Source organism: Stegodyphus dumicola, chromosome 11 (assembly GCF_044657685.1).
Source record: "Stegodyphus dumicola isolate Sdum_Otavi_A_Nest chromosome 11, ASM4465768v1".
NCBI classification, from domain to species: domain Eukaryota; kingdom Metazoa; phylum Arthropoda; class Arachnida; order Araneae; family Eresidae; genus Stegodyphus; species Stegodyphus dumicola.
In genome coordinates, this window is record NC_140778.1 from 158,633,857 (window position 1) to 158,660,331 (window position 26,475).

At 31.5% G+C, this 26,475-nt stretch overlaps 1 protein-coding gene across 2 annotated transcripts in view; it reads right to left on the reverse strand.

Annotated features, from left to right (window-relative positions):
* LOC118205481 (uncharacterized) overlaps positions 1–26,475 on the reverse strand; it is a 370,084-nt gene that overhangs the window by 324,879 nt on the left and 18,730 nt on the right. Inside the window, exons 4-5 of one of the 2 annotated variants that reach the window (XM_085826165.1) lie at positions 15,023–15,127; positions 14,826–14,924 (exon numbers count right to left, since the gene is read on the reverse strand). The exons of the other annotated variant lie outside the window; for it this stretch is intronic. Of the exons in view, the coding sequence (XP_085682291.1) occupies positions 14,826–14,924; positions 15,023–15,127 (204 nt within the window). The remainder of the gene's footprint in view (positions 1–14,825; positions 14,925–15,022; positions 15,128–26,475) is intronic. 2 annotated transcript variants of the gene reach the window in all.

Below are 26,475 nucleotides of genomic sequence, written 5' to 3' on the forward strand. Positions count from 1 at the left end.
TTTATTTATTCTTTTTAATTATTTCACACGGTCATTAATATGAATTATTTTATACGTCATTAATTTTTAATTATTTTGTACGTCGTTAATTATTTAATCCATTATTTTTAATTATTTTATTATATTAATTTAATGAATAGCTTTTACATAATTGTACAATTTTTAAAAATAACCCCATGATCGGGATTCGAACCAGCCATCCCTTGCATGGGAGAAAATAGCGTTACCTCTTTGCTACCCCTTCCCCTTATCACACTTGTTATTTGACGGTAGGGTACGAACTGCGCCAAATTTGATCGAAAATTCCCGTCCCCCTCTTTTCTAATCCACGAACTGTGCGACGTTTCATGTCCCCCATTTCTTTCCAAGAAGATTGGGTGCTACAAAAGTCGTTCATCGCCATTAATGGGATATTCTATTGAGACTATAAGCCTTTATTTTCCTTTATCAATATTGTAAAAATTGTGCATGTAAAACAAATATTAATTTAAAATCTGGCGTGTGCTAAAAAGTAAATTTCTTTTACACTCATTTTAAAGTTTTATGATGCTTAAAGGAATGATGAGCCAGATCTTTTTTATTCTCTGTAAGAATTAAAAACTTTCCAAGTTGTAGATTATTTTAGTCGCTGATATATATATATATATCAGTTTTGAATAGTAAAATTGATAGATTAATGACATGCACAAAACTGATACATAATCAACGTATCAAATATCGGATTTGTAGCTCACCTTAAATAAGTTTCTTGTCTAGATAAATATTAACAAATCTTAGATAGCAGAATGGTTTTAACTTTCAAATTCACCATTTTAGGTAAACAGTTCTAGTTTAATTATAAAAATTATCTTTATTAAATCTAAAAATCGAACTTCTTAAGTCGTTCTAAATTCACACTAATATTATTGCAATATATTCCCGTATTAAGCTTTCCATTTTTAATCATTGAAGTCATTTTAAGGTTATTTAACTTTGTTACAAATTCCATATTTCAATACTAGAAACGTTTAAATATTTATTCTGTTTTCCATCTGATGTACTTTGGCATACATTTAATTTCTAATACACATTTAATTAATAAATTAATAATTATGAGCGTCAGCAGAATTTTCATAATTAACAAAAAAATAAATAAAATAAATAAACTCCCTTATATTCATATCCTGGGATTTTCAGTTCCCTTTTAATCCATTCCATTTTCACATATTGTTGCACTGTACTCAAGTTTTATGTAGAATTTATATACTTTGTATTGTATTTATGCCAATTTATATTTAAATAATAATTTTTACAAATTCTTGCATCACAACTCTAGTTAATAGAAGAAGTTTCTAACACCTTGGCAAAGCTTAATCTTCAGCATGTAGCTTATTTTCCAACCTAGTTTCAGGCTGAATTATTTGTAAAATTAATTACTGAAATTATATGTTAACAAAGATGGTCGCTAAATCACGCTAATAATATTTCTAACTGTTGTAATGTATAATACAAAGAGTTCATGTGATTTATAATATAATTCATTTATAATTTTTTCAGCAGTATTGAATTTAATAGCAGATACTGATAATGATATACATTTAGATTACAATGATTTAGATTGCCATTGCCTTCTTCACTCATGCTTTTATGCTACATTCCTAATATTTCATAATGGCATACAGGTAAGTTTAACTCATTCACCAAACATGTAAATCTCTAATTCAGCCCACTTTTGTTCTTACGTGTGCTGTATCTTCTATTTTCTTTAATATATTGTTCAGCCTAATTTCAAAAGGTCTTGTGGAAAAGGTCACTAAACATTGGTATTTCGACCCGAGTTTCTAGTCCCAATGATCCCCCAGCTCTTTCTTTTTTTTTGTACTTATTTACTGCATAAAAATGTAGCGTAAAAATTTCAGTTCATGAAGTAAAAATACTTTTTTTAATTTATTCTTTAAAAATATTGCAAAAATTTTCACCTTTACCTTAGCCTATCTTTTTACAAATCCCTCTAATTAGAAAAAATAAGGAAAGAAATTAACTCAGTTTCGGTGATTGATACCTCGGTGCAAATTATATGTAACATTTTTCCAAAAGCATAGATAGCGTTTATATAGATATCAATAAATTAAGGATTATTTCTCCATCTAATTTTCTTAACATGTTTATTCCAGAATTTTCTTTTCACACTGTAGGGCTTAACTTTATGAGTTTTCTATAATCATTCAATTTCTCTAGCCATAGCAACTTTGCATACCTTCTGACAAGTGATTATATTTTTAACAACTGTATTTTAATTCCTGTTGACTATCACTACATTATTCACTTGTTTCATAAGTGCAACTTTTATTTTATACCCAAATCTACGTAAAATAGCATTAAAACTTCAGTTATGTGGAGCTCCTGATCGATTGCTTGTTTTAGATTGAATGAAATTAAGTTTAATGTTACTGTTAATTAGCTTGTTATTAATTTAATTGTATGTTTCTAACTAATTATATGTTCAGATATTTCCAAGTATATTACACAAACTTTTGCATCCTAATTTTTAATTTTTGGTTAAAAAAATAAGCTTTTATTTATTGAGAGGCCTGATTGATTATATTAATTTGCAGTACTGTTTATCTAATTCTTTTCTTCTAGATAAATTTTAGAAAAACTTCTTAGCATAATAATTTAAATTTATTTACAAGTTATACGTCAGTGATCCAAACGCATAGTAATATTGTTATAATAGATTTCATGCTAAGCTTTTTTTTTAAATTTAACTATTAATTTCTGCAAACATTTACATGATTGCTTTAATTAACGAAAAATATTTCTAGCACACTTTAACACACTTTGATATGGAATAATTTTTTGCACTCTATTAAATTTTCCAGTCTAGTTCAGACATCTTGACTATTATTGATGTAATTTATTAAAAATATAATTTGTATGCTTTATAATTATTTAATTTATGATATTATTATAATAAATGAAAGATGTTTGTAATGCTAATATGTATGTTTACCAATACCTTTTATTTTCTTTGTTAGCTCTCGTATTTATTACTGCTATTCAAGTAAGTAGCCTGCTTGTTAATTATTTTTTACTTGTTCTTGTGATATGTAATTCTATTTATTTATTTTTATTTTCCTCTTGGCTACAACTGGCTTCGAAAAGTTAAATTGTAACCCTGTAGGCAGCAGGGGGCGTAGTTGGACTATAGCTCGACCGGGAGGGATTTTCATTAGCGCAGTTGGAGTACACCCTATTCGACACCCTCTTTGTGCATTTCATATTGTGAACCATGATGTAACTAGGAAGAAATGCGCGTGCGCGAACCTGCCTTGACATGAAAATTGCTTCACATATTTGTTTTTTTCATGATGGCGAACGAATACAATCTTGACGGCCAATCAGATTCTTGCTAATAATATCCTTTTTTGTAACCAACAATAAGCCTGTTTATATTTCTTGAAACGGACTAGGGTTTCTTTTGGATTCTAAATCATTACTTTATTATTATTGCTGTTTTAAATGTAAGATTTTTGCCACATTTTAAATTTCTCTTTTTTTAATTTATTATGATATTTTTAATAGTTTTCTTTTCTCTTCTCCTTCTTGCTAAAGTTAATTTATTAATTTTTCATTCCATTTTTTTCCAAACATAAATTTTATTTTTAATTTTCGCAAATGAACGTTTATTTCTACAAATGTTAATTTACATTTTCTTTTTTGCTTTTTATTTTACAAAAGTTTTTTTTTTTCCTTCCAAATTTAGTACTTTTTGTATTTTTACTTTAATTTTTTTATATATATTTTTCTTTTTGGTTTTACGAAAGTAATATTTATTTTTACAAATTTAATTTTTCCTTTTCACTTTTTATTAAAAAAATTGTAACTACATTTTTAACTTTATTTATTTTACGTAAGTAATATTTATTTTTAAATACACAAATACAGTTTTTTGTTTTTACTTTTTTCCCTTATATATTTTACTTCCAAAAGTAAATTTTAATTTTTTTCCTTTCCTTTCAAATTTTGTTCTTGTTACATTTTTATTTTAAATTAAATTTTCCCCCTCGTTTTAAATGCGACATGATGTTACATTTCCATTTTTCCAAAAATAAACTTATCTACATTTCTCTGTCTATGAAATTTTAAGTTGGAATTTATATGCATATAACTTCACTCTTTACTGATAATATTTTCTGTAACTTTAAACCAATATTTTAACTGGAATACTACATTTCTTACTTTTTATACTACTAAGTTGGAGATACTCAGGACTTTCTCTTCTAATGTACTGTGTTAATTACTAATGACTATACCAACTTTGTGAATACTATGCAAAACAATACGATTTCTCTTTCACACATTTTAGCACACCAGCGGCCGAGCGGTAAAGTCGCTAAACACTGGTAGTTCGGTCCGAGGTTCGAATCCCGCGAACGGGCTGGCTGCATGGGCGTTTTCGTGGTTTTCCCCATGTGTAACGTGTATACGAGCCAGTTTCCCTTAGAAAGTCCTCCACGAAGACATCCCTCCCCTTAGCCTTAGTGTGCTTTGCCGTAATTAAATACAGCACACCACCTTGCACACATTTTACTTTTATTCAAAAGATTCATCAAACTGTCTCAAAGAAATGTAAAATTTACACTTTCTATTTATGGAATTCTCCTTATTAACTTTTATACTGTTTTTAAACATATTCATGCTCTATTTCTGTTTCTTTTTACCCCAAAATAAATGCAGACTTACACATGTTTCTTTATTGTAAGACTTTGAACAAATCTTATAAGGTGTAATAAATTTTCATGGCATAAAGTTCACTCAAACCAATACATGGGGCATTTATACCCAGTTTAGTTTAGGATATGTACCAATAGTACTTCATTTCTGATTATTTTACTTTTTACTTCCTTGTACGAAGTAAAAAGGAAGTATTGTAATCGTGAAAAGTTTCAGGCAGCATATTTCAACGAAAATATTCATTTTGACCGCTATCGAATGCAATTTAACGATGTTTTTGCGTGATATCTGTACGTAAGGACAGAATAAAAGACTCGTTTCCTCCAAAAAAATTATAAAACTGCTTTAAAATTAATTCTGAAGAGATTTTTCGTGGCGTCTGTACGAACGTATGTACGTACGTGCGTACGTACGTACGTATCTCGCATAACTCGAAAACGAGTAGCCTCAGAACGTTGAAATTTTGTATATAGGACTGCTATAACATGTAGATGTGCACCTCATATTTTGGTTGCAATCGGCCGCACCAAACGTATATAAATACTATATTTATATATATATCCACTTTGTTACTCAGCACAGTGATCTCAGTTTCTTTACTCTTATATCAGGGATGTCAAACTCATAAGTACACTTGAGCCAAACAAACAAGGTTTAACTTTAGGTGGGCCGAAAAAAAAAAAAAAAATCAATATTCATAGAAACGTAGATTTATTTCGAATAATACAATAATAAACATATATATATATATTTATATAGAAAAGAACAAGAAAAATTTAATGTTTACGTCCTGATACTTGACATCTCTGCTATTATCTTTCCTATTTCGGGAGAAATTTTGTTTGCAGTGATAACTTTCAACGCTGACCCAAGGTGAGCATCATTAATACGGTTTCTAATAGGAGTCTTATTATCTTTCATGACTGAAAATAACTGCTCGCACCGATAAGTGCTACCAAACATGGAAATAATTTCATATGCGAATTTTCGAGTATTTTCAAACCTGGCTGGTAAATATTTGTAAAATTCAGGCACGCCCACTTCAATGAATTTTGCTTTCAAATTTGAGTTGCATTGAATCTCGATCACCTCCATTTGCATATGGCTGAGTACTGAGTCAATACTTATTGAGAAAATCGAAGAAAATAAAAAAAAATTATCTTCGAGGGAACTAAAATCATTAAACCTCGTTTCAAATTCAGTTGTTAAATTCGCAATTTTTTCTGCGCATTTTTGATACGAACAAGTATCATCTAAACTTGATTTATTCATGCTGCACGTCGGGAAGTGCATCAAATCTTCATTTTTAAGTTGTTTTTCCCAAAGAACTAGTTGACATTTGAATGCTTTAATTATGTCAAACATGTTCGTAATGATATGATCTTTTCCTTGTAACGATAAATTTAAATCGGTTAAGTGTTTGGTTATATCAACCAAGAAAGATAAATCTTGTATCCATATTGGATCGTAAAACAAACTTACATCTTAATTTTTCGTTTTTAAACCTGACATATTTCTTCTTTCAAATCCCAGAATTGATTGAGAATCTTGGAGCAAGATAACCAACGTACCTCGGTATAGTAGGACAAACCCGAATATTCACCATCTAACTCACTTAAGAAAGCAGTGAGTTGACGCTGATTTAAACCTCGAGATCTTATAAAATTTATAACTTTTTTTATATATGACAAAACATTCTCCCTATTTATTACTTTCGTGCATAGAACTTCTTGATGTATAATACAATGCATATGATGAATGTTTGAACCGTGAATTTCACTAAGTTTTTTTCTTAGTAATGCTACGAAGCCCTTGTTTTTCCCGGTCATTGAAGGAGCGCCATCTGTAGCTACAGAATTTAATTTTGCCAAAGGTAGATTGTATTTCTGCAGAAGTCCAAAAACACAAGTAAATATATCTTCTCCTGTGGTAGTACCAGACATCGGTATTAGTTCCAGTAATTCCTCAAAAATGTTAAAATTCTTGTCACAAGAACGAAGAAACACTACTAATTGAGCTTTGAAACTAATTGTCCGTGCTCTCGTCACAGGCAATGGAGAAACTTTCGAAACTAGATGATTTTGCTTTGATCTGATCACTTAAATTCGCGGCTAAATCAGTAACTCTTTTTGCAACTGTATTTCGAGACAATGAAATTGATTGAAAAGCCTTCACATTTCCAGGACAAACAATTTCTCCAGCTTTCATTAGGCATTCCTTGATGAAATCACCGTCAGTAAAAGGCTTCGAATGTTTAGCTATCAACTCGGACAAGACGTAGCTTGCATGTACCGGCGCTTCACTTTCTTGCAATACTTTACTAAACATGGATTGTTGCTTTTTCACTCCTAACTTGAGCTCTTTCAACTTTTCTTCTCTCATTAATCCTTCGTAATTGTTATATTTCGATTTGTGTTGTTCGTAATGACGTTTAATATTATATAACTTTACATTAATAGTATTATTACATATCAAGTAGATTATTTTATCTGTTATTTCACAGCAAAAATATTCTAATTCCCATTTTACTTGGAATATTCTATGTTCGTCAGCGATTTTTGGTTTAATTTGACTACCACTTGGTTTTGATATAGACATACTGAATACAAAGGGCTGGAATAAACACGGTTAACGTTAAAAAGTTATCAAAAATTTATTCTTTCCACAAGGGATAAATCAAAATGCTGAAATATTTCTTCAAAAATATTCTAACAATATCACAAAATGTCAAACGTTTAGCAAAAATCAATTCAAAACAGAGAAACTAATTCTATCTCACAGCGAAATCGCTACAAATCAATCACAGCATTAAGTAAACAAACAGTTCGCTAGAACTACAGCTACTACTGAGATGAGTTGTTTGTTCTCGGCTTTTATAAGCTTTATAATTGATTTCTCGAATATACTGGAAACATCTATAAATACCTGGATTTTTGTGGATGGCAACAGCAATTACGAGATATTTATTTATTAGGTATTAAATGCACGCGCTGTTCTATTTTTAACCTTCCAACGCAGCTGTCTTTTCAAAAATCGTCTTTGTTGCTAAGGCAACATGAAGCAAATCTAATTACAATTCTAAATAAAAAAAAAACTAAATAAATAAATAACTATGAAATCCGTAACAATATATGAATTAAGTAATAATTAATAATAAAGCAAAGTGCATGCACATGCATGCACCAATATATCGTACAAAATTATGATTGGAAAACTGAGACCATGAGTTCGGCCACATTCGTCTATCGGGGGATGCGTACAAGTTCTGAGTGCACGTGTCCCCCAAAAGCCGAAGGTAGCTGAACGCAAGCTACTCACACGCATTTGTAATTTAAGTAGTGTGTGTGTCAGCTTGCTGTGAGTAATCTAACAACACTGAATAAATTATCGTTAATTACTTAGCAGTAAACATTTCATTTTTTTCTTCGTCGATATGTTATTTTATTATTATATATTATTATTTGCCGATATATTGGCCGGGCCGCAAAAATATTTGTTGTGGGCCGCATGCGGCCCGAGGCCCGCTAGTTTGACATCCTTGTCTTATATGTTTGTAAATTGTACATTTTTTGCTTTAAAAATGATTGAATTATGTTGTTCTTATCTTCCGGTTAAGGTTTTTATGCCTTTCGTAATTCTGGAAGCAATATTTGTACAATTATCAACAATTTAAAAGCTGTTTAAGTGCGGTTAAGTTTTAAATAACATGGCGGACATATTTGTTTACATTTGAAACAGCAGAATGGTAGATTTGTTGCCAATCTAGAGAGACTAAGCTTCGCAACAACAAAAATAACGCCTTCATTTATTATTGCGAATTAAATCATGTTTAATCCTTTCTGGAATTTTTTTGAGGAAATAAGTGTTTAAGATTTACTTCGCAAATTTTAATACAGATATTTTGAGTTTTTATGTGTTTTTACCTTGTCGCGAAGTGAGAACTGAATTAATTGAATGAGAAATACTAAATCGTCTGTGAAAAACTGTTTCTTTTCTATTTTGTTTGCTTAATTTCTTTCATACATCGTTCTAGCTTTATTATAGTATTTGAAATGAACATGTGGCAACGATTAGATAATTCTTTAAATGATACAAATTTTGTGCATTCTGAGTTATAATATGAACGAAATATAATACTGTTAAGTGAACCTAGCGCCAGAGTGTCGTTATAGTAAATAAATATAGTGAATTTTAAAGAGTGCATTTATTCTATTGTGGTTTATGTGCTGTCGACGAAGTAGATTTTATTCAATCCAATCAATTTAAATGAAATTCAAGAAAAAAAATGCGTATAATTTAATATTCCGTACAAGGAACTCATGTGGTGTACACATCAGATTTTTTTCCCTGATTTTCATGAATTCATAGATCGGTAGCAAAATTTTTTGCACCGTATATGAATTTTGATTTTTTTTTTTTTTTTTTTTTTTTTTCAAATTTATTACGATCACTGTTTTCCATTTACATATAGACTTTGAAAAAAAATTTCAAATTAATTTACCGTTTTTTCCTGAGATTTATCTACGTATTTACTTAATTTTTGCATTTTGTTTAGAATTATAATACCGAATGAATCATTTTTCTTTAAAATGTCCGTATTTTTTCCCAAACGTTATTTCGTTCATAGCTTTGAAGTAACCTATTAAACATATAATTATCTTGCATTGCCCCGACAGCCGTTGGTCTTGCCATTGTCTGACGGAAGTTACGAAGCTAAAGAATTTAAGTAATATTTTATCAACACGCAGAACTTCTTACTGCGTTTCTGGTGAAAATTAACCGAATTTATTAGTTCATTACTAACTTTGGAGCCTTTATCTACTTTTATTTATAAAAAACGCAATCAGAAATTACCATCAAGATTTTCCATTTACACATATATTTTTTCTACTTTTCACGCCATTGCATTTCCAATGAAATTTGATTCATTGCCAGATAGTTAAATGTTTTTTATTTTTTTTCCGCATACGAATGTATTTCGTATCTCACATACGCTCATTACATATGATTTAACAAAATTACAAGCAAGTTAAGTGAATATTTCCTGAAATACTGTACATTTCATTTCGGAAAGTTTACATGAGTATCTCCGTTTTGAATCAATTAATGCTTCTTTTCCTGCATCCAAAAGAAATTTTGAGTATAAAATTTTCAGATTCGACAGAAGTTATTTGCGGATGGCTGTGATGTGTTCGTGTTTTCATGAACCGTTTTTTGTGCAGTACCTTATCGATAACCTTTTGAACACTTTGAATATTACCATTTTGTTAATTACTGCAACTGAAAATCATTGAATTTTCAAATATTTTCTTATTTATCGTTTACAGCGCCTTGTAAAGACATGAGAACAAATTTTTACTAAATAGTTACATTTTTTTATTTAATAATTTTGTTACACGTTTGGAAGATTTAACTTCAACAACATTACCACACTGAACCAGAAATTAAGAAAAGAAATGGAATTTTTATCTTAGTATTCTATAGGGATAGATTAATTTTCTTGGACATTGACATATTTTTATGTAAATAATAGAGACTTATTCGTATGTAACCCAGCTCATACACTTGGAATATTTTCTCTAAGTCACCACGATCACTGACTTAAGTTTATGTACTAATTTCATTAGAACCATGCCTAATTAAATGCCTCATCTTCATAAGAAACACCAGCGCTTTGATTTAAATTAGTAATAAAAAAGAATCATTGTTTTGTAAATATGTTTTTCTTTGACTCAAAATTTTCTTCTTTGTCTCGAAATGAACAATTAACCGTACATAACTAATATATTGTATTGATGAACTAGAATTATATTTTAACTTACTGCATTACATTTCAAGCGAATGTATTTATTGCATCTTTTATTAAAATCTTAAAGGCTGAAATGAGTGTTTCATTACCAAATTTGTACTTTCTGACTTCTTTCTACTGAAACGAAAACATTCATAACTTATTGCGAAGAAAAATTTGTACATGTTATACTTTTTGATTAATTTTCATACCAAAGTATTATCTTTGAGAATTTGTTTCCTAGTCCAGTGCTAATATATTACTAATTTTCGCTCTTTCAATACATTTCATATGTAACAAAAAACTAAGTTTAGAATTTTTTACTTAACACCTTGGATTACATTGCTGAACCGGGTCCATGCATTCATTTTTATTGCATATCATGCGAATATTTTAAAAAAGGCATATTTTTTCTTTTGTTAGCTCAATTTTAACCAGCATTTTACTATTACAGAGACTCTTTAGTAAAATCTCAAGGGTTAAACTGAACGTTTCATTACTAATCTTGAAGATTCTGGATATATCCTGATTAAACGTTCATAACCGATTAGCAAAATAATTTATATATGTACTTTGTTGTGCTCTTGGTTAAATTTTAAATCGCTGTTCATTTAGAACACTTGATTTCTAGTGAAGTATCGAAATGATTCTTTACTTTCCGCTTTTTCCAAAGAATTTCGTAGACACATACGTATGTTCAGTACAGAAAATTACTCTAACTTGCCAGTATTATTACTTAAATAGGAAACATGCAAAATTTCCCTAAAATTTATATATTTGTTATTTGTCATTGGAACTATTGCTGTAGTGTACCTTCTCATGTTGTTGTCATTGATTTGCATTGTCTTAGGTCCTCCTTGAAAGCTATGATCGCTCGTTACATTTTGCGAACTTGTCCGATTGGATTGTCTTGCTCCTTTTGGCACTTCTCTTCTTCCCCTTTTCTCCGTTTTTTCATCTGAGATTTTCTCCACGTCCGGATTTCTTTATGTCAAGTGCCCTTGGGCTTTAATTCTGGAACCGGCAAAATTGCTCTTCGCAATAGTTTTGTCAATTATAGAGTCTAAGTCTATATATTTGTTTTTTTTTACAAACATTTACACGAATCCCCACATTTAATTATTTAATGTGTATTTTCCTATATCAGAACTAAAATTTCGAAAGAAAATTTTTAAAATGTCATGTTCCATAAATTTTTGTATTTGTGAGGTCACTGTCTTTTCGCAAACGTTTTGAGAGTGTGCTCTAGGTAGTCATTTAAACATTTCGAAACTGTTTTCTCTTTGCTATTGGAAACTATTTTATCTTTGCTGTTTTATCTTTTTGAACATATGCCAATGAATTCTCGATACTTTTCTGGCTTAGCTTCAGCTTATGAAATATTTAAATACTTGAAAATATATTTGTAGGTCGTTTATGTTGATAATAGTTTTCCGCTTTAACAACATTCATATGAACTTCAGTATTCCAAACTTCTCACGGTAACTCTAATTTTTCATATCAGTAATAGGTAGACGAATGGAATAAATGCAGGTTATGCAGAATGAGGTAAAATTCTGGGAGTAAAAGAAATTCTTCAGATCTAGGAAATTCAGTAGAATGTGCAAATATTCATCCTGTTCAAAGCTTATTCTTGGAATTACATAGCATATGAGATGTAAATTTACTAAAAAGAGATAGAATGAAAATCACGTACTCTGCAAAATCTGGACGGTAACTATACAAAACTAGTTATGTGGCTGTTTTCCATAAAAAATGGTTCCAGCGAAGGAATATGCCAGCGACCTCCTGAAACTCTAAGTGGGCCTATGATCTTCGGCTCTTATAATTTATAATTTTACTAAACTTTTGTAAGAGCAAAGATCATGTGCTCACTTACAGTTTTAGGAGACTGCTGGCATGTTTCCTTCGCTGAAACCACTTTTTATGGAAAACTGCCACATAACTAGTTTTGTATAGTTACCGTCCAGACTTTTCAGAGTACGTGATTTTCATTCTATCTCTTTTTAGTAAATTTACATCTCATATGCTATCTAATTCCATGAATAAGCTTCGAACAGGATGAATATTTGCACATTCTACTGAATTTCCTAGATCTGAAGAATTTCGTTTACTTCCAGATTTTTACCTCATGTCTACATAACCTGCATTTATTCCATTCGTCTTCCTATTACTGATTGAAAAAAATTACATTTACGTGAGAGATTTGGAATACTGAAGTTCATATGAATTTTGAATAAAGAGAACAAATCCGGCATTCTGTCATAATTGACTAATACTCTGAATAATAAAATTTTAAGAAAACATCAGCTTCATTCACGAGAATAAAATAAATACATTCTCCAAAATAAACATCCAGGAAATCTATCACAAGTGTCAACATAAACGATCTACAAATATATTTTTAAGTATTTAAGTACTAACCAAAAAAAAGTATCTGAAAACTAACCAAAAAAAGTATCGAAAATTCATTGGCATGTAGCAGCATCAAAGATAAAATAGTTTCGAAATGTCTAAACGATTACCTAGACCACACTCTCAAAACGTTTGTGAAAAGACAATGACATCACAAATATATAAATTGTATGAAACATGACATTATTCAGATCATTAAAGTACATAGCAAAGTTCTAAGAGTCACCATCCGACATTCCCGACCAGCTTCTGTCTTTTTGAATTCCGAATTTGTTTTATTTTCCATTTCATATTTCGTAAAACTTTAAAGGATTTTTGATTAACAAAACAATTCCAAAGCGAGCAATGGCAGCACTGTTGGGAAAAAACATTTTTATCTCCAGTGCGCCAGACTGTCTATCGGAAAATTTTAAAGATATGCTGTTTTCAAATATTTTGTGATATTGCTGTTGAACTGAATTTTGTGGGGTTTAAGTGCCAAGAACATGATATTCAATAAATAAAGGTAACACACAAAACTTTAAAAAAAAGTTCCTGTGGACGTAATATATAATGTGAAAGCGTTCGGATATTTTTTGTTTTGATTCATTACAATTTATATTACTGAAATTGAACTATTTTCAGTACATTACTGAATCAGAATTATTTTCACTCCTTCGAATTCTCTCTCTGTTGTAGACAGATGAGAGAATTACATAGCACTCCTCTTCACCCCTAACATCGTCATCTCGCAGGTAAGCTCCTTTCATAACATTGCTGATGATTGAAACATTTTATGAACGATTAGATAAATGGTGTCCAATCTTTCAGCTTCCTCGGCCACACTGGAAGAAGATGAGAGATTTTGGGCCATATAAATTATTTTCTAACAGCAGTGGAAGCCCGTGACCTCCACAATAAATGCGTCACACGATAACAATATGTCCTACCTTTTTTTGTGGAAACCAAGAGCAATAAAATTCGGGACAAAGAAGATTTTTAAAAACATAAAATCAGAATTCAAACACAGTTATTCGCTACGACGTCCAACGTGGAGAAACATTAAACTGATTTTTCACCTTCTTATTCACTTAACATTTCTTAATTGCGTAAAATGAAGGAAATAATCCGCATACAACTCGAAATAGGATTTGAGAATATAACAGCTTGAAGCAATTGAAAGTATGGCATTATTTGCATCCACTGCAGTTTGAAATCCGAAAACGCTGGAAACACTAATGTTCATATCCTCACCATGGTTGATATCCTCGTAAACATTAATAACATATCAGAATGACATTAATAATTTTGCGCGTAAGTCGAAAGACCAGTGGAATTACCATTCCACTCAAGGTATATCTTATTTCGATCCAACGGCGGAGCGTCAAATGACCCGCCTTTCCATATTGAAAATTAGCCACGAAACCAGATGGCAACAGTTAGTTACCACCAAGTGAGCAGCTGGTCCGCAGGAAACGGCAACAGTAAAGTCTTGATATTTTTTTGTGCTTCGCGATTGTTTCATAGATCTCATTGATATTTGCTTTGGGCCACTTGTGGCTCACGGGTGGCAGGTTGGATAGCCCTGGATTAGATTGTCATTTCTGACCTGTTTTACGAATGAATGAGAACTAGCACTCAGTTTCAGATTGTTTGAATAGTTTGGCTAAATAAGAAAACCAACTGGCTGAATGAACTACTTGTTGGATCGGTTGACCGAGTATTTAGCTGGATTTATACGCTGATTACAAATTTAACCTCTACACGTGTTCTGCTGAGTTTGAGCTGAATTTTTGAAACAAACGTTTTACCTCTCGGTTTGTCTATGGATTGGTTTATTTCCGAAATTTTATGGTAAGTTTCTGCCTTTACTTTATTTCTCAATAAAATTACTTTGGGTAATATATAGTTTTATATGGTTTCTGACCTTCACATTTCCCATTTTTGTTTGCATATCCTCTATCACAGGTGCAGGTTTTGATTTCGCCGTTGAAAGTACACTTCCCGTGGTCACCACAGCTGCATTCTAAAAAATAGTTAAATCACAGTTAATACTTCGAATTTCATTTAAACACAGTTTTCACAAATTTTAAATTATAAAATGAATTCACTGTAAATTATCACCTTTACATTTTCCTTTCATTTCGGAATATCCATCGACACACCAGCATTTTTTATCTCCCTTTTCATTAAACTCGCAATCTGTTGAGTTCGCTCCACAAATGCATACTGAAAAGAAAACGAAAATCTCCTCCAGTCTCTCCACATTGTAGTTAACTGCTGAAACGAATTAGAGCTAGTTATATTTGATGTTAACAGCTATCTCAGTATTTTTAACCTCTCAGAATCTGCCATGTTAATCGTCGTTTCCAAGATGCCATCATTTTTAACATCAATATATCTGTCATTGTCAACCAGAATTTATCGCTTTTTAACAATAACAATAGCAACATATAATATTATAATTTTAGTGAAATTTTATTGTAAAAAAAATTATTTCATTGTTACGCTATTTCACTTCGCCTTAGGAAATATTTCCAATATGGCGTTCAAGAATTTTAGTCCGTCGTAAAACTTTAAAAATTATTTAGGTAATTATTCTGCAGCATGTCGCATCTTTATGGTGAAAGAATTTATGAAGAACCGTTACGTGTGAAGACCCTAGGGGTATTCGGTGATAAGAACAGGATAACTTCCTGCTGAACACAAGAATAAACAACCAAACCATCAAAGTATCTATATCAGAAACCCACGCCAACCCCACTGCTGAGTGCGATAGGTTTCGCCACCATGCTGGTGGAGCTATGATATATATGAAACCGAATTTACAATCATGCTTCATACTTTTTAGCAAACTGTATCTTAGAAACCTACGCCAAATCCTCTCAGCGATGCGATAGGTTTCACCACCGTGGTGGTGCAGCAATCATATATGTGAAATGGAATTTAAGTCATGCTTCAGAAGTACGAACAATTGAAACCTATTGGAGGCGGTTAAAACAGTTATAAAATTGCCGAAAATCAGCCCAGTGGCTTTTATTGCAGTTTATAATAAGCAAGACAACTAACCTGTATGGTCTACTGCAACCAATTTCATTTACAATTTTAGGTGCCAACATGAACGACATTCATAGTGATTGGGGATGTAATCACACAAACTATAATGGACAGATTTTATGAGCAACAACCCAGTTTATCTCCATGTGCCGAAGGAGTCAACGTAACATTATAAACGGGAGACAGGACATTTTGGATTTTTTTCGTCTATACACTTAATGTACCAATGGCATTATCAGTTGTGAATACATGACATCTGATCACGTGCCAGTTCTAGCCTATCTGGAAGTCAGTAAGCCCAAGGACTTAACTCCAGTGCAAATTACTGATTGGGACTTATTCCCCATTATTCTAATGACGTCTTCATTAAATATTGGCTCCATAAAATCAAATAAGGATATTGACAGTGCAGTTAATATGTTCTCAAATTTTCTCAGGAATGCCAATCCTGAAGCAGCAAGGAGTGTTGATCGAAATCAATACGAGCACAGATTGTCACCAAACATCAGACCTGGGACCCTGTGACTAAAATCGGTTATATCACCGAATCAAACATCTGATTGATTCACATAGAGCAAGCATATGGCAGGAGAAAATTGATAGAATGAGCGATGATATTAGCTCTATCTTGGCGATTCGTCAAATCCCTAAAACATACCAGCATTTGTAAGAAACAAAATAAATGAGACCATGAACAACATAAAGAAACATAATAAAATGAGAGTCGCCATCCTGATGCTAGACGTAGCCAAAGCTTTGACCGCGTCTAGAAAAAAACAACTGAATTATTTTAGAGGTACTTATGCAAAAAAAGGTAGATTTTTCCTTTGTGCTCTTAATCTATCTTACTGATTGTTGATTTTGTTATTATAATTTAGTAGTTTAAACTAGGCAGTAGAAAATATTACTAGTGTAAACCTCTGAAATAAACTCAAAAGAAATTAAATTTGGTGGCTTGCTAATAAACTCAACAAAAATTAAACTAGTAGTATGTAATAAATTTTACATAAACACAATAACATTTTCATTTAAATTTATTTCTACGAAATTTCCTAAAAAATAATACGCGTGTGTTCAGAAGAATGCTTTTTAATTTTAAGCCTGCAGTTTTATAAATACTATATTATTTAAGAATGGAAGGAATTATTAGCTTTATTCTGTTCAATTTATCTTAATTTAAAAAACGTCTAAAAGCACAGGAGACTCTTACACATAAGTTCACTAATATAATTTTCAATATATCCAATGGTATGTAAATAACTTATAAAACATATCATCATATTTTGATAGTAAAAATATATTTAGTTTATTGAACAACAGAAATTTCACAATTATTGTGCCATGAGAGCTTCTTTTTGGAATAATTCTTTCAGTTAATTGCATGAAATAAAAAATACGTTAGATTTTTTGTAAAATCTGCGATATCATTAAAATCTGCAAAAATCACCATTTATCTGTTTAAATCGTTAAAATAATTTAGGCAATTTCAAAGTTTTTACTCACTGTCGCATCCTCCAAGTCTCTCCTTATAGCCATCTTCGCAACTGCAGTGTTTATCCCCACTACTGAAAAAGCAAAACTTTGAATTTGGACCACAGACGCATCCTCAAAAATAAGCGAATAGGAAATGAACAATATTTTAAAAGGAATATTAAAGCAAGTGCTACGTAACTACTTCTTCGTACGAAGTTAAGGAAGTATTGTAATCGCAAAAACTTTCGGGTAACATGTTTCAAAAAAAATATCCATCCCGATCTCGAATTCATTGGAATGATGCTTTTGCGTGACATCTGTACGTATGGACACAATAAAGGATTCTTTTTTTCTAAAACAGATTGTAAAATGGATAATAAATTCAGAAGAGACTTTTTTAGGGATGTCTGTACGTAGGCACGTAACATATGTATGTATCTCGCATAACTCAAAAACGAATAGCCATAGAACGGTGAAGTTTCGTATATGGGATTGGCTATAACATCTAGTTGTGCACCTCCCTTTTTCGTCTCCTCCGTCCGTACCAAAGATATATACATATTTTGAATTTAACAAAGACAGAAACATTATCTCATTCATATAAAGTTATTTTAATTGTTTAAATTATAAAAATCCAATTGTAAGCAAATAAAAGATTAATTATTGCTCCGAACTAATTTGCAATATCATTCAGATTCAGAAAGCATATGTAAATTAAGTGTAAGCATCTTAATACACGAAAAATATTTAATAATTAATAATGTTTAATAATCCATAAATTAATCCTAAAAACTTTAAAGAATTTTTCAAGACTAAATTATGTTGCATAAAGTGAATAATTGTTGAGCAGGCAGGAGACAAATCTCTTCAAGAGGAAGTTGAACCCAAACCTAACCTATATTATATATATATATGTAATGCTTTCAATTATTCCAACACATCGTGGGCGAATGGTGAGGCTATTCCATTACACGTTCTGGCAGATGGTTAACGAAGCTGGGGTGATTGAAACACGGAGAAAAATGACGACTCAGGACTTTTCACTTTTAACAGCAAGCATATCTTTATTTTAATTTATAGCAGATGACTTTTTCCAGATGAAGTTAATCAAATAACTTATTCAGTAATTGAACTATTAGATACGACTGACTTTAAACTTTAATACGTCACAACGTTCTAACAAAGAAAGAGGAGCATAGCGGAAGCGTTAGCAGGACGAAGGCGAGAAGGCATCTGTCTAGAACTTATGACGCAGCATTTATATGAAAGGTTATGTAACAGAGTAGCTTCTAGAGAAATGTAGAAAACTTATGACGCAGCATTTATATGAGGAGGTTATGTAATAGGCGTGAATGTTCTAGCAGGTACTGGGTTAGGGGACGATCCTGAATTGCAGAAAATTAATTAAAGGTTGCTGGTTCGCAAACAGCAAAGCCATCGTATTTTTTTTTATATTTTACATCTTCCCCCCCCCCGTCAAAAAGAGAGGCCGGGGTGAGAAAAGCATTAGTACAGGAGTGAAGCAAAAGTATGAGAAAAGACATGAAAACATCCAGAACATAGCGTACAAGCTTTAACTATGGCCTATCATAGTTCATGACTTTCTCATATAAAATTTTGACTTTATAGCATATGAAATTTTGAACATTAAAACAATGAGTTATAAATAAATATACAATATATGACTAATTTTAAGACTATAACATAATAAATATGGAATACTGATAAATAAATAAGTTATAATTACAAAAGTCCTCAATTTTGTTAAAAATGTCTTTTTTTTTTTTTTTTTTTTTTTTTTTTTTTGAAAGTCCTTTTTCATAAAAAGAGTTCGAATAGAATGAAAATATCTGGTAAAATCTCTAAATGCCAGATAGTCCACAAATATGATGCATGTTGATAGTTCACAAATATGATGCATTTTTTCCTCTCATCATAAAGATTGACATGTTTTACACTTCAATACAAAATATTATACTTATTCGAAAAACAATTCAATATAAATAATACAATTATACACTAGAAAATGAACACTTTGACTTTAACACTATGGCATGTCCTCGCCAACAGATCAGCGTGATTACTTGCTGATGGTTGGGGGGTGCTAAGTACAAATATCGAAAACCCTCCGTTGCCTAATAGAAGGTAACTGGTTTTTGGCATTGTACATTACCTCAAAGTTGTGTTAGAAAAATAAAAGATCATATAAAATCAAAATTATAAGACGGATAACTTGTATAATCAAGTTAAAGTCTTTTTTATAATGTTGTAAATTAGAAACAAATATTATCCTACAATAAGAAGAAAATTTTTGCTACAAAATAATTCAAATGATGTGAAAGATATAAAAGGTCAAGATCGGGAGAATAATTTGTCATAGTCAGGAAAATAACTTGTCATAGTTAGGGTTTAAGTCTAAATCAGGTATTAAAGGTCATAATCAGGAAAATGTTTAAAAGAGAATTTAAAAAAAATTAATTTTAATTTTGAACAGAGATAGGAATTCTACTATTTCGGACAGTTAACTTAAACTCACTTGCTGGATTAAAAGATCTTAATCTAGTTGAATGAACAATTTCTGATTTCTTTTTAGTTAAAGGATTAGGTTTATCTATTTCATAAGTAACTTCAGAATATTGTTTTAAAATTTTATAAGGTCCTGAGAATGGAGGGGATAATTTACGTGTATTAGGGTATTGAAATTCTTCATACATTACTAAATCACCAATTTTAAAATTACTAGGTTTAAAATGAATATCATATCTTTCTTTATTTACATTATGATAATCATCAGATCTCTTTTGAGCTATTTTTCTGGCTTCTTCTATTGATGGATACAATTCTTGATTTTGAATTAAGGAATCATAAGGTAATTTTCCATACATTAAATATGATGGAGGGAATTTTGTTACAGAATGAGGGGTATTATTATACTCTTCAGTTACTTGGGGTAATAATTTTGTCCATGCTATATTACCGTGATAAGAATTTAGTTTGCATTTTAATCTAGTTATAATAGTTTGATTAACACGTTCAATTTTACCATTAGTTTGGGGTCTATTTGCAGTAGTTAGCAATTGTTTTACATTATGATTCCTTAAAAAGTGCTTAAATTTTGAAGATGCAAAAGCAGCGTTCCTATCACTTAAAATCTTTTTAGGGACCTGAATTTGGAAAATTTGTTTTAAGCAATTTATATAAGTATCTGTAGTTACACTTTTGGAAGCAAAAGTCCAGATATATCTAGTTGCATGATCAATAATTATGTGAACATACTTTTTAGTAGAATTATAATAATTTAAACCACCTACAGTATCAATAGATAATATGTCAAAAGGTTCACTAACTGATGGTAAATTTTGCATTAAACCAAATTTCTTTTGTTTACTTTTCTTATTAAACTGACATACTTCACAATGTTTACAATAATTTCTAACATCTTTAACAATTCCTGGCCAATAATATTTTGGAGATAACAAATTTAGCATAGATGATACACCAATATGACCAAATTGTATATGGGCCTTTTCAAGTAATTTCGTGCGTAGAGACATGGGTATCACAATTTTGTACAATCCCTGTTTTTTAATAGTTAAGACATCATTCATTTTCCTATACTTAGTATTACAAACATTATCTAAATTTTGATATTCTTTTATTTCTTCTAATGATAATAAATTAACTTGCAATCTTAAATGTTGACACATAGGATTTCTAGAGAGCATGTCAGCTTCAACATTAGTAGATCCTTTTTTATATTTTATATCAAAATCATACATAGATAATTTTAAAGACCACCTAAATAGACGACCAGTAGGGTGTTTTATATTTTTAAGCCAAACTAAAGCAGCATGATCAGTATGTACAGTAAAATGGTTACCATGTAAATAATAATAAAATTTATCAATTGCATCAATAATAGATAAACATTCCAGCTCAGTAATGGCATAATTTTGTTCATAAGATCTTAATTTTCTAGAATGAAAAGCAATTGGATATAAACTACCATCAGGATGTTCTTGTTTTAAAACAGCACCAACAGCTTCTTTGGACGCATCAACAAATACATGACAGGGATATTTAGGATTAAACAAAGTTAAAATAGGTCTAGAAATCAATGCATCTTTTAATTTTTGAAAAGCTTTTTGACATTCATCAGTCCAATTATAAGGAGTATCTTTCTTAAGTAAATTTGTTAATGGGGCTCTAATTTTAGCATAATTTTGAATAAATTTATGATAAACATTAATACTTCCTAAAAATCTTTGTAATTCTTTGATATTTTTAGGGGGTTGCAATTTCTTAATAACCTCTATATTTGCATTACTGGTCTGGTATTTACCTGCTTGAATTTCATATCCTAGAAAATTTATTTTTTCTTTAGCAAAATTACATTTAGATTGTTTTAATTTTATATTCTCTTTCTCACATATATCAAATATTATTTTAAGATGATTTAAATGTTCATCAAAATTTGGAGAGAATACTATAATATCATCAAAATAATTTAAAGCAAATTGAATCTGATATTTGTTTAAAATTTGTCTAAGAGCTCGTTGGAAAACAGCTGGGGAATTTTTCCAACCAAAAGGTAATCTAGTAAACTCATACAGTCCAAAATTTGTAGTGAATGCCAATTTTTCAGTATCCTTTTCATTTAATTTTATATGCCAATAGCCTGATGCCAAATCCAATGTAGAAAAGATTTTTGCATTTGTTAATTGATCTAATACAGCATCAATTCTAGGAATAGGTTCAGAATCAGTTTTAGTAATTTGGTTAAGCTTCCTGAAATCAATACACAATCTGCTTCTGGACTGCTCGTCTCGCTTATAAGCTAAAGTTACAGAAGCAGCATAAGGACTATAAGAAGGTTTAATAATTCCAGCTTTTAACAATTCATTTATTTGTTTTTTAATTTCACTATTATCTTTAGGAGATGCTCTATATGGTCTATAGGCTATTGGTAATTCAGAAGTTAATATAACTCTGGGAGGTTCAACCCTTATAAAACCCATATCATATTTACTTTTTGCAAATATATGGTTATAATCATTCAACAATTTCTGTAATTTACTGTCAGAATTTTTACTATTTTCAAAATAATTACCACAATTTTTAGAACTAAGATCATTTTTACATACAAAATTTTCGCTATTATCAAAATATTTACTAGATTGTTCAGCACTGATATCATTTTTACATACATAATTATTTTGGAAAAACTTGTCTACTTTAACATTTTTACTTACCTGTTTTCCAAGCTGATACACTTCATAATTATAAAAATTCAATTGTAATTTAAATAATGAAACACATGGTGATGAAAGCAATAAATAATTCAAATTTGAATCTACTACATAAAATATCACATTATTTTCTATTTTACCTACTTTACACTTTACTTTGATTATTTTCTCTATATGAACTTGACTAGATATTGAAAATATTTTATCATGAGATTTCAATAAAAGTTCTCTAAATTTATCACCAATTTTGTTAAAATATTTTAACGGTAAAACGTTAATTTGCGATCCCGTATCAATGATACTGGGAATTTTTTCCTGTCCAATTTGGACATTCACTTTAAAGTAATATCATTTTTTAACTTCTCTTTTAGGAACCGTGTTATAATTAATAGCAGGTAATTGTGGATATCGAATTGGCCGATACGCATACTGTAGAGGTCGGTATTGCACTTGTTGATAATTAAAAGGTCTCACACTACGAAAACTTTGATAAGGAGTGGCTTGCACTGGTCTGGGATAATAGCACCTCGGAACAGTTTGCCTTGGAGAAACAAATTGGTAATTACTATTTTCTAGACCATCTAACCGCATCTTAACTGGAAACAGTTTCCTAGCAAGAGTAATCCAGTCTTTCGGTATGTCTATTTTTTGCACTGTTAACAGCATTCTTTGAGGTTCAGGAAGTCCTTCCGTAAGTGCTTCCACCATTGTGGAATCTGTTAGTTTCAAGCTGGCTCCTAATTTCAACTTATTACGAAAATAAACGTCAATATTATTAAATTTCTCGTATTTTAAAGATACAAAATCACTAAAAGTAACAGATTCCGATGTTTTGAAGTATGTCTCGAAAATAGCCTTTATGTTGTCCCAGTCTTTATCTAAACAATCACGTAAATAGAGGGCTAAAGCCTCTCCTCTAATACACTCTGAGAAAACAAATTTCTTTTCCTTTTCTGGAATGTTCTTTGCGGCACATTTCTCTTCAAACAATAGAAGATATTTGTCTATTGGAAAATTTGTACTTGTGCCATCAAAAATAGGAAATTGGAATTTTATTGTATCCACAATAGCTACGGATTCTTTCTTATCAGTTGACATTTTTGCCGTTTTTGAGCGTGTTAACATTCCAATCACAAAATCTTGAATTTAAGAGTTCGCATACACATCAATTTGAACACTAAAATCAATAACTTTAGAAGCACTTGATAAAACGCATAACTTTGGAGACGAGGGAAAGTACTTAAGAATCGCCGGAAAAGAAGCACAAGCATCAGACGATCACACACTGTCCTTGACCCACTGTTGAATTTAGAAGCGCGTTATAAATAAATCCAGGAGCTTTTTTCCCACGTAGAGGATACATCCTGTCGACTAATTAATAACTGTAATGTTTTCAGTTATTCCAACACATCGTGGGCGAATGGTGAGGCTATTCCATTACACGTTCTGGCAGATGGTTAACGAAGCTGGGGTGATTGAAACACGGAGTAAAATGACGACTCAGGACTTTTCACTTTTAACAGCAAGCATATCTTTATTTTAATTTATAGCAGATGACTTTTTCCAGATGAAGTTAATCAAATAACTTATTCAGTAATTGAACTATTAGATACGACTGACTTTAAACTTTAATACATCACAACGTTCTAACAAAGAAAGAGGAGCATAGCGGAAGCGTTAGCAGGACGAAGGCGAGAAGGCATCTGTCTAGAACTTATGACGCAGCATTTATATGAAAGGTTATGTAACAGAGTAGCTTCTAGAGAAATGTAGAAAACTTATGACGCAGCATTTATATGAGGAGGTTATGCAATAGGCGTGAATGTTCTAGCAGGTACTGGGTTAGGGGACGATCCTGAATTGCAGAAAATTAATTAAAGGTTGCTGGTTCGCAAACAGCAAAGCCATCGTATTTTTTTTTATATTTTACACACACACACACACACACACACACAGACATATATATATATATATATATATATATATATATATATTGCCACATTGCCACTATGTTAACCGGTTGGGGGAGTTCAGTTTCTTTATTCTTATACGTTGGTAACTGGAGCATTTTTTATTTTAAAAGGGATTGAATTATGTTGTTCTTTATGTTCCGGGTAAGGTTATGCCTTTAGTTAAGCTGCATTTAGTAGCTGTGGAATTATCACCAATGTAAGAGTCTAAGTAGAGCGAAGCCTAACGAGAACCCCATTTGTTTACATTTGAAACACTTGATAGAATAGCGAATTAAATTTAGCTGGTGCGCAGACTTCAGTATCTTTTTGGCTAGTGTTAATGTTCAATTTTGTGCACCTAAAATTTTGTCTCCCTGTCCGCTGACTGAATTGCTTTTCTGTAGAAACTGTAATTTTAATTTTTAAAAATTTTGTAAACTGTTCTTAACTGTATTTGGTGCTTTAGGCTTTTTGTATTTTACAATTTTAACGACGATTGAGATTTTACATGTTTTTGCCTTACCGCGAAGTGAGAACTGAATTGACTGAAATAGAAATGTATCTCTAATGAAATTCGAAACAAGTTTAAACGAGGTGCAGCAAAAAATATGCGTAATTTGTGTAATGGCCGTACAAGGAAGTCATGGGGTGTCCACATCAGATGTTTTATTAACGAGGTTTAGATAGATTTTATTAACAAGAGAGATACTCACATACATAATATGACCTTGTGTCTGCACCCTGATGTATATACAGGGTGTTTCATAGATCATGGACAAACTTGGAGGGGTGGTGGAGCGTACTAAAACATGCATTTTTTATAGGAATGTAGGATCTAAAGTGACGGGTTAAGGCAAGAACGCAAAAAAACGACACGAGAGGAAAATGTGTTTATGTACAAAATCAACGCAAAGTGCTTCTTTGTAGCAATACAGTATTCACAAATAAATGTTCAAAATTGCAACCACCAGCAGTAATACATACTTGGTAACGTCGCAGAAGATATTGACGAACATTTTGAAAAATGACAGGCATTTCGCGCACTCTTGCAGCCGCAATGGATAGGCGTGCAACGAGGTTAACCAGTGTGTCAACGGGAGTCTCGTAAATGATGCTCTTCAGATGGTCTCATAAAAAAATACAAGCTGGAAAAATCTGGCGAACGGGGTGGCCATCGAACCACGGCCAATCCATCGGTCCGGGAATGTCCCATCAAAGTAATTTCGGACCCGCACGTGGTTATGGACTGGTGCACCATCATGCTGGAACCACATGCGATCACGAACGACAGTCGAAAAATCCTCCAGCAATTCCGGTAACACCTCTTTCAGAAAAATATGATAACACAAGCCATTTGTACGAGTAGGTAAGAGGTATGGGCCTATGAGGTAGTAGTTAACAATACCCGCCCACACATTCACGGAGAAGCGGGTTTGGAATACATGTGGACGTGTGTCGTGTGCATTATGAGTTACCCACATGTGCATGTCGTGGCTGTTGAAGATGCCGTCCTGTGAGAAAGTTACCTCGTCCATGAATAGCACATCCGATGGCAAATCCGCCTGCGCCGCACACTGCTTCAAGAACCAATGACAGAAATGAACTCGAAGAGGGTAATCTGTCTCTTGCAATTCTTAGACCCTCTGCAAATGGTATGGGTGCAAACCATTTTCATGCAATACTCTCCAAACGGTGGAATGACTCAGCTGCAGATGACGTGCAGTAGCTCTTGTACTTGTCTGAGGTGATTCATGCACAATGTTCAAGATTGATTCTTCAATGCGACGTTGCACTTCTTCTTCCGCTCCTAGTGTCAGAGGTGGCTTCAAATGACCCATTTTCACAC